At 41.7% G+C, this 13,082-nt stretch overlaps 1 protein-coding gene across 4 annotated transcripts in view; it reads right to left on the bottom strand.

Annotated features, from left to right (window-relative positions):
• The window catches only part of LOC128692877 (angiomotin), a 144,999-nt gene that overhangs the window by 13,667 nt on the left and 118,250 nt on the right, over positions 1–13,082 (bottom strand). For all 4 annotated transcript variants that reach the window (XM_070092164.1, XM_070092162.1, XM_070092165.1 and 1 more), the window contains one exon: positions 1,648–2,127. In XM_070092164.1, coding sequence (XP_069948265.1) covers positions 1,648–2,127 — 480 coding nt within the window. The remainder of the gene's footprint in view (positions 1–1,647; positions 2,128–13,082) is intronic.

Below are 13,082 nucleotides of genomic sequence, written 5' to 3' on the forward strand. Positions count from 1 at the left end.
CAAGGCTGGGGAAAATTCTTGTGTATTCACCATAACAGCAAAATTAAATTTAACAAACACATAACTAAGAAAGTTTCCAAACCAGTGAGAGTTATTTCTAGAATACACTACTGGTTTAAAAGATTAAAGATGCTTTATTTCAGCATGATACAACATTTGTAGAGAGATGGGTGACACTTAGGTGTGCATGCAGAAAGCCCCTAGTATGCAGAACATTTTAGGAACACTTAAGCCTATCTTAAAACTATAAAGGAACTGCCCTCTAGGGTGTGTGTGTGCATGGAGATCTAAAAAGGCAAATCATCTAAAACTAATCATAACCCAACAAATATCTGCCATAAGAACAATCAATCTGATTTGAAACAGTGCCGATGTCACCAGTTTTAAGAAATCTGAGCCTTCTTTTCCCCCACCCTCCCAACACACAAGCACTACAATGGATCAGGGAATACCTGTCATGAAGACAATAGTCATGGTACATGGCAAGGTGTCAGAGTGGGCACCTGTGATGAGTGGGGTTCCACAAGGGTCAGTCCTAGGACCAGTGCTGTTTCTGGTATTTGTGAATGACATGATGGAAGGATTCAGGAAGACTGGTTCAAGCAAGTGAAATCTCTACTAGTATTAAGTAGTTCCTAAGTACTGTGCTAGTTTTAGTCTGCCTGAAATGTTTCACGTTACAAGGGATTTTCTTCACAATGTACAAGATGATGTAATCCCAAAGCTGAATCAACCCCCTGTAATTCCTGGAAACATAATTTGACTTGAATTTTCATTATAGGGCACCTACTTACATTAAACTGCACTATCCATCTATCACTCCATTTGCTCATTTTGTAAGTTTTCTGTCATAGGTGATTTTCATTGATATGAATTGCTTATTTTGCATAATGTAGGATTTTTGCATTATCTAATTTTTATTATTTTTTTTTGCAGTCTACTGTGCCTTCTCTCATCATGAGAATGGTGTCCCATAGCTCGATCGCTGGTGCACTCGGCTCATACACTGAGGTCCGGGGTTCAACCCCCGGTACAGGTGGAAACATTAGGACATGTTTCCTTGTGACATCTGCTGTCCATGTTCACCTATTAGTAAAATAGTTATCTGGGTGTTAGTTGACTGGTGTGGGTTGCATCTTGGGGACAAAACTGACCTAATTTGTCTGAAATGCTCTACATAACAAGGGGCTTTCTATATAGTAGTATGTCATTTTGAACTGATCATTTCCCACTGAGCCAGGGTGACCCAAAAAAGAAGAAACACTTCCATCGTTCACTCCATCACTGTCTTGCCAGAGGCATACCAATACGACACACAGTTCAAAAATTGCAACATATCTTCCTTTAAGTAAAAGGACACAAATGCAACTGACATTTTGTTGTGGAAATGTTTCACTCTCCAGGAGCTTTATCAAGAAGTGATCAAGCTTGATGAAGCTCCTGGAGAGCAAAATGGTGCCACAATAAAATGTCACATTAGTTGCATTTGTGTCCTCCTACTTACCATACTGTCGGCAATTCCATCAACACATCTTCCTTTGTGTGGCCCTCAATACACCATCTTCATAGTTTTATAATGCACATCAAGCTTAACTTCCCTCAACATTTTTTTTTAGTTACGACTGAAAGAGCAACCCAGATACACACCTGCCAACCTGATAGGTCTGTGCATGTGGCTGCTTCATCCACATCCTCTGCTAGAACGTCTCCAGCATCCATCACTAAGCTTCTGTCCTGTCCACCCTCCCTTGCTGTGCTGCAGTTCTCCTCTGCTGTGCATGTGCCACTCACAGCTGATCCTCCAGCCTGACTATCACACTGGGTCATGACATAGGCAGCAGTAGCAGCAGCTGCAGCAGCTGCAGTAGCAGCAGCAGAAGCAGCAGTAGCAGCTGCAGCAGTAGTATTAGCAGCAGCAGTAGTAATAGTAGCAGCAGTCATAGTAGCAGTAGTAACAGCAGCAGCAGCAGTAGCAGCAGCAGTAGTAGTAATAGCAGCAGCAGCATTTGTAGTAGCAGCAGTAGCAGCAGCAGCAGCAGTGAGGTGAGAGGCAGCTGTGGTTGATAATTTGGTAGCTGCTGTACAAGTGGTGACATAGGCAGTGACTGATGGTGTCACTGCAGTTTGCTGTAGAATGAAAGACAACATATTATCATCATAAGTCAGGATGAAGCACTTAACACGTAGGATTCATAAAACACTTGGGCGACGAGATGTCACTGGGAAATGCAGCTTCAATTCCTTGGCTAAAGAGCCCTTCTCCAACTTCAAGGAACCCCCTACAAAGAGTAAAGATAATAAATCACAATGGGAGATATAAAACAATTCTTCCATAGTAAAGGTGCATCAATCTAAAAGAGAAAAGTTATCACAAAATAAACAACTGACATATCTTACAAAAAATTACTCTTTCAGAAGAGTGTGATAAAAGAGAAAATGGTAGCTTACGAGAGGTTTTTACAAAGCAGAAGTGTTATAAGAAGTGCAGAGTATATGGAGAGTAAAAGAAAGGTGAAGAGAGTGGTGAGAGAGTGCAAAAGGAGAGCAGATGAAAGAGTGGGAGAGGCACTGTCAAGAAATTTTAATGAAAATAAGAAAAAATTTTGGAGTGAGTTAAACAAGTTAAGAAAGCCTAGGGAAAGTATGGATTTGTCAGTTAAAAACAGAGTAGGGGAGTTAGTAGATGGGGAGAGGGAGGTATTAGGTAGATGGTGAGAATATTTTGAGGAACTTTTAAATGTTAAGGAAGAAAGGGAGGCGGTAATTTCATGCACTGGCCAGGGAGGTATACCATCTTTTAGGAGTGAAGAAGAGCAGAATGTAAGTGTGGTGGAGGTACGTGAGGCATTACGTAGAATGAAAGGGGGTAAAGCAGCTGGAACTGATGGGATCATGACAGAAATGTTAAAAGCAGGGGGGGATATAGTGTTGGAGTGGTTGGTACTTTTGTTTAATAAATGTATGAAAGAGGGGAAGGTACCTAGGGATTGGCGGAGAGCATGTATAGTCCCTTTATATAAAGGGAAAGGGGACAAAAGAGATTGTAAAAATTATAGAGGAATAAGTTTACTGAGTATACCAGGAAAAGTATACGGTAGGGTTATAATTGAAAGAATTAGAGGTAAGACAGAATGTAGAATTGCGGACGAGCAAGGAGGCTTCAGAGTGGGTAGGGGATGTGCAGATCAAGTGTTTACATTGAAACATATATGTGAACAGTATTTAGATAAAGGTAGGGAAGTTTTTATTGCATTTATGGATTTAGAAAAGGCATATGATAGAGTGCATAGAGGAGCAATGTGGCAGATGTTGCAAGTATATGGAATAGGTGGTAAGTTACTAAATGCTGTAAAGAGCTTTTATGAGTATAGTGAGGCTCAGGTTAGGGTGTGTAGAAGAGAGGGAGAATACTTCCCGGTAAAAGTAGGTCTTAGACAGGGATGTGTAATGTCACCATGGTTGTTTAATATATTTATAGATGGGGTTGTAAAAGAAGTAAATGCTAGGGTGTTCGGGAGAGGGGTGGGATTAAATTATGGGGAATCAAATTCAAAATGGGAATTGACACAGTTACTTTTTGCTGATGATACTGTGCTTATGGGAGATTCTAAAGAAAAATTACAAAGGTTAGTGGATGAGTTTGAGAATGTGTGTAAAGGTAGAAAGTTGAAAGTGAACATAGAAAAGAGTAAGGTGATGAGGGTATCAAATGATTTAGATAAAGAAAAATTGGATATCAAATTGGGGAGGAGGAGTATGGAAGAAGTGAATGTTTTCAGATACTTGGGAGTTGACGTGTCGGCGGATGGATTTATGAAGGATGAGGTTAATCATAGAATTGATGAGGGAAAAAAGGTGAGTGGTGCGTTGAGGTATATGTGGAGTCAAAAAACGTTATCTATGGAGGCAAAGAAGGGAATGTATGAAAGTATAGTAGTACCAACACTCTTATATGGATGTGAAGCTTGGGTGGTAAATGCAGCAGCGAGGAGACGGTTGGAGGCAGTGGAGATGTCCTGTCTAAGGGCAATGTGTGGTGTAAATATTATGCAGAAAATTCGGAGTGTGGAAATTAGGAGAAGGTGTGGAGTTAATAAAAGCATTAGTCAAGAGGGCAGAAGAGGGGTTGTTGAGGTGGTTTGGTCATTTAGAGAGAATGGATCAAAGTAGAATGACATGGAAAGCATATAAATCTATAGGGGAAGGAAAGAGGGGTAGGGGTCGTCCTCGAATGGGTTGGAAAGAGGGGGTAAAGGAGGTTTTGTGGGTGAGGGGCTTGGACTTCCAGCAAGCGTGCATGAGCGTGTTAGATAGGAGTGAATGGAGAGGAATGTTACTTGGGACCTGACGATCTGTTGGAGTGTGAGCAGGGTAATATTTAGTGAAGGGATTCAGGGAAACCGGTTATTTTCATATAGTCGGACTTGAGTCCTGGAAATGGGAAGTACAATGCCTGCACTTTAAAGGAGGGGTTTGGGATATTGGCAGTTTGGAGGGATATGTTGTGTATCACTATACATATATGCTTCTAAACTGTTGTATTCTGAGCACCTCTGCAAAAGCAGTGATAATGTGTGAGTGTGGTGAAAGTGTTGAATGATGATGAAAGTATTTTCTTTTTGGGGATTTTCTTTCTTTTTTTTTGGGTCACCCTGCCTCGGTGGGAGACGGCCGACTTGTTGAGAGAGAGAAAAAAAAAAAAAAAAAAAAAAAAAAAAAAAAAAAAAAAAAAAAAAAAAAAAAAAAAAAAAACCTAACTCATACTGAAACATACAAAAGACCATCATGAAAATCATTAATGCCATGCAGATTTTGAGTAAGTACCTCTTTGTACCTGGAGGAGGTGAGCCGAGCTGTTTGTGTCTCCTGGTTGGTATTTATGCTGTGCAAAAGCTTTTAAAATTTTTCATTGGTTGTAGAACACATTACTTTACATCTTGTAAATCATTCTAATGCTCTACCAGTGTGATGGAACACTTTTCTTGCTATCCTTCAGCAACTCCTCTTTCTTGTTAACCCTTTGACTCTCGCAGGCCCCTTTCTGAAACTGTCATTCTATGTCGCAAAATATTTGAAAAAAAAAAAAAAAAAATATTTTTTCTTATGAAAATGTTAGGAATATTTTTCTGAGTGTTTTAACCCTTTCAGGGTCCGTCCCGTAGATCTATGGCTTTACGTTCAGGGTCCGTCCCGTAGATCTATGGCTTTACGTTCAGGGTCCAAACCGTAGATCTACGTCATGAACTCAGCTCACTCTGATAAACTGTGAGTGGTACAATTGGGCCTAGATATGAGAGAATACATCTATGTGGTATGTGTGCACCACATAAAACACATCCTGCAGCACACTGTGTATAATGAGAGAAAAAAAACTGAAATCATGATTTTTCGATTAAAACAGCGACTTTGCAGTGTTTTTTTGTATGTTTTTTATAGTTTTATTTGCAATTTCTTGGTCTCATTTGATAGAATGGAAGACATATTACAGAAATAGAGATGATTTTGATTGGTTTTAGCACTGGAAATGGCTTGAAACTGAGCTCAAAGTAGCAGAAATGTTAAATTTTTGCCGATATTCAAGAGTAAACAAACAACCTCACACGTCTAATACACACCAGCTGGTGGGTCTAATATGCATTCACAAATATGGTGATGATATTAGCCTGATCAACCAGGCTGTTGCTGCTGGCTGCACGCAAACCAACATACGAGCCACAGCCCGGCTGATCCGGAACTGACTTTAGGTGCTTGTCCAGTGCCAGCTTGAAGACTGCCAGGGGTCTGTTGGTAATCCCCCTTATGTGTGCTATACAATTATTACAGTATTGCATAACAGTAAATCTTCTATTTTTGGTGTGAATAAAAATTCATTATGTGAATAAAAAATCAAAATGGAATTTATTTGTAAAGCCTCAAAACATAACTAATGAACAGAGGAAATGTTAGTTTAGTTCCAGGAATACCTACATTGTTTATTCTGGACCCTATTTTGAAATTGGAATATTTTGAACTGTGTTAAATTGGCCAAATTAACAATTTCCGATCACTTAATTTGTAGTTGAAACAGTTGACTTGGCGATTTCTTGTGCTCAATCGATAGAATAGAAGTAATACTAGTGAAATAGCTAAGAATTTGGTTGACTGGAATAATGTAATTGGCCTAAAATGGGAGTCAAAGTCGGCAAAATCGCCGATTCGTAAATATCGCTGGCACATCAAAATTCGCGAGAGCATAATTTCGTCAATTTTCCATCAAATTTCGTACTTTTTGTTTTATCACCTTCACAAAAAGATTCTCTACCATTTCATAAGAAAAAATAATTTTTTTTTTTAAATTCTTGGACACTGGGGCACCACTTCAGATTTGGGCCTTGGACCCTGAAGGGGTTAAGTCTTAAAAAAAATTTTTTGCCATCAGTACTTACCAAGATATAGAGCCACAAAGTTTGCAGAAAGTGACGTGCGTATGGCAACAGCGGCGACTGCCACCCACCCGGTATTTTTTTTTTTTTTCAACAAGTTGGCCGTCTCCCACAGAGGCAGGGTGACCCAAAAAAGAAAGAAAATCCCCAAAAAGAAAATACTTTCATCATTCAACACTTTCACCACACTCACACATTATCACTGTTTTTGCAGAGGTGCTCAGAATACAACAGCTTAGAAGCATATACGTATAAAGATACACACCATATCCCTCCAAACTGCCAATATCCCAAACCCCTCCTTTAAAGTGCAGGCATTGTACTTCCCATTTCCAGGACTCAAGTCCAACTACAGTGGACCCCCGCATAACGATATTAATCCGTTCATGAGAGCTCATTGTTATGCGAAATTATCGTTATGCGAATGAATTTTCCCCATAAGAAATAATGGAAATCAAATTAATCCATGCAAGACACCCAAAAGTATGAAAAAAAAAAATTTTACCACATGAAATATGCATTTTCCTACACACAAAGAGAAGGATACATGCACAATAGTAGAGTAGTACATGCACAGTATATATTGTGCATGTACTACTCTACTAAATGAAGAATAAATGACACTTACCTTTATTGAAGATGCAGCAATGACTGATGAGTGTGTGTCCTGGGAGTGCCTTTTCCTCCTGAGTACTGTAGGTCCTGTTTGGCATTTTCTTCCAGAACAGGCCTTATCACACTGTGTATGCCACTACGATTCTTAAATCTCTCAAACCAACCTTTGCTGGCTTTAAATTCACCAATATGAGCACTAGTTCCAGGCGTTTTTCCCTGTTCACCTGGGTGTTAGCCGACTGGTGTGGGTTGCATCCTGGGAGACAAGATTAAGGACCCCAATGGAAATAAGTTAGACAGTCCTCAATGATGCACTGACTTTCTTGGGTTATCCTGGGTGGCTAACCCTCCGGTGTTAATCGTTTCTCGGTAATTGTTTCACGTTAAGCCACACCAACAACACTCTCTCCACATCTTCGAGTAATACAGCTGATGGTGGTGCAGCAACAACAACAGCTGTGGTGCAGCTGACCATGGTGCAGCAGCAGCTGTGGTGCAGCAACAGATGACCATGGTGCAGCTGTGGTGCAGCAACAGCTGACTGGTCCAATTTATCAGCTGACCGTGGTGCAGCAGCAGCTGACTGTGGTACGATAGTATTTATCACCCTTTTTACCACAGGGTTGGCACTAGAAGCTTTCTTTGGGCCCATGGTGGCTTATTTAGCAGTTACAAGCACTATAAATAATGGAATAATACAAAATGTATCGAATGTATGCATGCAACCGGCCACCCTGGCTTGTAAACAATGACGGCAAGGCAGGCGCTCAGGCTGGACGGACAGGTTCGGGACAGATTCGGGACGAGTCATGTTCAGAAACAGCTGATGGTGCAACAGCAGCTGACCGTGGTCCAGCAACAGCTGACTGGTCCAGCAACAGCTGACTGGTCCAGCAACAGCTGACTGGTCCAGCAACAGCTGACTGATCCAGCAACAGCTGACTGGTCCAGCAACAGCTGACTGGTCCAGCAACAGCTGACTGGTCCAGCAACAGCTGACTGGTCCAGCAACAGCTGACTGGTTCAGCAACAGCTGACTGATCCAGCAACAGCTGATCGTGGTGCAGCAGCAGCTAACTGATCCAGCAACAGCTGATCGTGGTGCAGCAGCAGCTGATCATGGTGCAGCAGCAGCTGACTGATCCAGCAACAGCTGACTGGTCCAGCAACAGCTGATCTTGGTGCAGCAGCAGCTGACTGATTCAGCAGCAGCTGACTGATTCAGCAACAGCTGAATGGTCCAACAACAGCTGATCGTGGTGCAGAAGCAGCTGGCAGATCCAGCAACAGCTGACTGGTCCAGCAACAGCTGACCGTGGTGCAGCAGCAGCTGACCGTGGTATGATAGTATTTCTCACCCTTTTTACCACTGGGGTAGCACTAGAGGCTTTCTTGGGGCCCATGGTCACTTATTTTGCAGATGAAATCACCAAAAACGCTGTAATAATACGAAATGTTCCGATTGTATGCTTGGATGTTACCGCGGAGGCTGGCTTGTAAACAATGCCACCGGCGGAACATGTGAAGCTGGCTCAGGCCGCACATTAGAAGCGTCTCGGACGAATAGCGTTGAGCGAGTTTTTTAGCGGTATGCGAGGCAAAATTTTAGTGATAAAATGTATCGGTATGCGGATTTAACGTTATGTGATGCCAACAGTATGCGAGGGTCTACTGTATATGAAAATAACCAGTTTCCCTGAATCCCTTCACTAAATATTACCCTGCTCACACTCCAACAGATCGTCAGGCCCCAAGTATCATTCGTCTCCATTCACTCCTATCTAACACGCTCATGCACGCTTGCTGGAAGTCCAAGCCCCTTGCCCACAAAACCTCCTTTACGCCCTCTCTCCAACCCTTTTGAGGACGACCCCTACCCCTCCTTCCTTCCCCTATAGATTTATATGCTTTCCATGTCATTCTACTTTGATCCATTCTCTCTAAATGACCAAACCACCTCAACAACCCCTCTTCTGCCCTCTGACTAATGCTTTTATTAACTCCACACCTTCTCCTAATTTCCACACTCCGAATTTTCTGCATAATATTTACACCACACATTGCCCTTAGACAGGACATCTCCACTGCCTCCAACCGTCTCCTCGCTGCTGCATTTACCACCCAAGCTTCACATCCATATAAGTGTGTTGGTACCACTATACTTTCATACATTCCCTTCTCTGCCTCCATAGATAGCGTTTTTTGACTCCACATATACCTCAGCACACCACTCACCTTTTTTCCTTCATCAATTCTATGATTAACCTCATTCTTTATAAATCCATCCGCCGACACGTCAACTCCCAAGTATCTGAAAACATTCACTTCTTCCATACTCCTCCTCCCCAATTTGATATCCAATTTTTCTTTATCTAAATCATTTGATACCCTCATCACCTCTTTTCTATGTTCACTTTCAACTTTCTACCTTTACACACATTCCCAAACTCATCCACTAACCTTTGCAATTTTTCTTTAGAATCTCCCATAAGCACAGTATCATCAGCAAAAAGTAACTGTCAATTCCCATTTTGAATTTGATTCCCCATAATTTAATCCCACCCCTCTCCTGAACACCCTAGCATTTACTTCTTTTACAACCCCATCTATAAATATATTAAACAACCATGGTGACATTACACATCCCTGTCTAAGACCTACTTTTACTGGGAAGTATTCTCCCTCTCTTCTACACACCCTAACCTGAGCCTCACTATCCTCATAAAAACTCTTAACAGCATTTATTCCATAACTTGTAACATCTGCCACATTGCTCCTCTATCCACTATCATATGCCTTTTCTAAATCCATAAATGCAATAAAAACTTCCCTACCTTTATCTAAATACTGTTCACATATATGCTTCAATGTAAACACTTGATCTACACATCCCCTACCCACTCTGAAGCCTCCCTGCTCATCCGCAATCCTACATTCTGTCTTACCTCTAATTCTTTCAATTATAACCCTACCGTATACTTTTCCTGGTATACTCAGTAAACTTATTCCTCTATAATTTTTACAATCTCTTTTGTCCCCTTTCCCTTTATATAAAGGGATTATACATGCTCTCCGCCAATCCCTAGGTACCTTCCCCTCTTTCATTCATTTATTAAACAAAAGTACCAACCACTCCAACACTATATCCCCCCCTGCTTTTAACATTTCTGTTATGATCCCATCAGTTCAAAAGTTTCTTGCATTTTTCAATATTTTTCTTTTCCAAGAACTTATGTGGCCTGTGAGACCAATGTAAGGTGCATTGTTCAAATATACACTCATTGTTTACAACACAATAACAGAACAAACTTTATCACTATTAGTTTGTATACACTTTGTTTCCACAAATAAACAATACAAAACAATGTTTATTACTATTGTTCCATAATATATATACATATGTACAGTCACTGAACACATTCCTAGAACTGCTGCAGCTTGTGGAACTCTGAAACATGGGTATATGCAGAGTGGCACTTGACACTCCTCACACATAAAACGAGTGTCTCTGCGTGTTTGTGGGCGTTTTGTGGTATGTGTACATACATAACACCTCTTCTGAGCATTTTTCTTGGCAGTAGTAGGAGGCAGTTGTATGGGGTAGTGATCACCAGGCCTGAAACGAGATGGCATGTGTTGGTAATTTCGTGGGCGCTGGTCTATTGCAGGTGTTGCTCCTTGGTACTTTGTGATTATTTGTCTGATTACTGACAAACAAAATTCACCATATTTTGGTGTTTTGTTGGTCTTCAACTTGTATATGTTATAAGCATTTAGCATGGAGATATCAACAAGATGAAAAAAAAGTTTTATATACCACTTATAACTCTTGCGTACACAATCTGCAAACCCAATCTGCATGTCACATTTGTCCACTAAGCGCATACTGAGGTTGTAGTCCATGACAGCTGCAGGCTTTAGAATGGGTTCATTGGTCTCTCTGTTGTGCCTGCCACTGTGTGCCATTTCGTTTGGGTGAACTGATGTCAACAATGTGACATCACGTTTGTCATGCCACCGAAATGCCATGATGTCATTGGCAGCAAAGGCTTGCACCTCACCTCTGCGAGTGCCAGCGTCGAACCTTGGCATATGTTTACGATTACCACGCACTGTGCCACACACGTCTGTCAAGTTCACTCACAAGAAATCACTGAGTAAGGGACTTGTGTACCAGTTATCAGTAAATAACATATGCCCCTTACCAAGATATGGTTCCATCATTGTTCTAACCACATCACCAGAGATACCCAATAACTTCATGGTATCTGTCAAAGTATTACTGCCAGTGTACACAATGATATCCAAAACTAGACCACTTCTGCAATCACACAGTACAAATAGCTTTATACCAAAGCGTTTCCTCTTGCTTGGTATATATTGCTTGAATGAGAGTCTTCCTTTGAATAAAATCAAGGACTCATCAATAACAAGCTTCCTGAAGGGATAAAAATACATGCAGCACTTTTGTTTCAGGTACATAAACACATTTCTTATCTTATATAACCTGTCGCTTCTGTCAGGCCTGGTTTTGTCTGAAAAGTGTAACATACGTAACAGTATCAGGAAACGATTGACACCTATACTGTCACTAAAACCTGGAGTTGAAATCGGGCATTCTGTTGCCCAGTATGTGGTGACAGTGTGCTTATACACATGTGGCATAAGCATTATTCTGGCAAAAAACAGGTACATCTCTGCCACAGTTGTCTCCTTCCACTGGTGTAGCCATGATTTTGGTGAGAGAATTGTATTTGCCATGGTGTAATCATAGTATGTGTTGGTTTCCCTGACAATGATGTCCATCAGGGGTTCATCGAAGAATAACTCAAAGCATTCCAGTTCACTAGCATTGTTCCCAAGTGTACATGATGGCTTTATTCCACTTTGTGTTTCATCCAAGTCATGGGGACTGGGAACAAACTCGTCACCGTCCTGCCAATCCCAGATGCGGTCTGCTGGTGGGTTCTGGATATTGTACCGTGGTTGTGGTTGTGCAGGTTGTGGGGTCGGGTGAGGCTGGTTGTTGTTGTTGTGCAGAGTCAGCAGCGTGGGTAGTAGCGTGGCCCGCTGCTGGTGCCACATGGGCCGTGCCACCATCACTATCACCACCACTGCCTGCTCCCTCACTCACATCATTCATACCCATCGTAAAAATATCGTCATCTTCACTATCAGGTCGTGGTGTAGGGCCACGGGATGGGCTCCCAGAGTTTCTCCTTCCCTTTGGAACAGCATATGAAACACTACCAGACCGCATGCTACGTCGTACATACTGCCGCTTCACTGGGGAATATTCACCCTCACTGTCACAACTAGAACTGCTTTCAATGACCTTGAAATCACTATCACATTCACTGCTAACATCTGGGTGTTGTACACAACCAAATGTTTCCTCTTTCGTCCTGGTACAGGCGAACGTGAACGTGAACAAGCCGGCCCAGCACCAGAGGTGGAAGGTTGTGGGTCATCTGGGTTTTCATCACTAATTACGTTATCCTGGGCACTCTTTCCGGTCACACTCACTTCAAAACCCTGGAATTCACTGTCACTGACATTTTCATCGCTGTTAGAGCTATCAATTGGGAACAAAAGACCTCCAATCCACCGAGGAGTGAAGAACTTATTATCGAGAGGCATGGTGAAAATGGACTACCAAGATGGCGTTCCCACAATGCACCACTGGGTCCCAGATTTTTTTCACAGGGTGCACACCGACCACTGAGACCCATTCTCCCTCATGTAGGCCTACCAGGCCTTTCCCGACTGATTTGAAGCAGCTAGAATTTATGCGTATAAATACGTCAGAAACAGTGGCGCATAAGACGTATTTATACGGCGTAAACAGTCAAAGGGTTAATTGTTATAAGCTATTGTTGTACCATTTGATGGTGTTACCAAGTTTTCCTGCACAATTTGTTTTAACTATCTCCTGCCAAGGCAGGATGAACCAGGGAAGAAAGCACAATCACCAACATTCACTCAAATCACCATTTTTCCAGAAGTAGAGAGACGGAAATTGAGATACCAGACTAACATCGCCAC

The sequence above is a fragment of the Cherax quadricarinatus genome, chromosome 38 (genome assembly GCF_038502225.1).
Source record: "Cherax quadricarinatus isolate ZL_2023a chromosome 38, ASM3850222v1, whole genome shotgun sequence".
NCBI lineage: Eukaryota > Metazoa > Arthropoda > Malacostraca > Decapoda > Parastacidae > Cherax > Cherax quadricarinatus.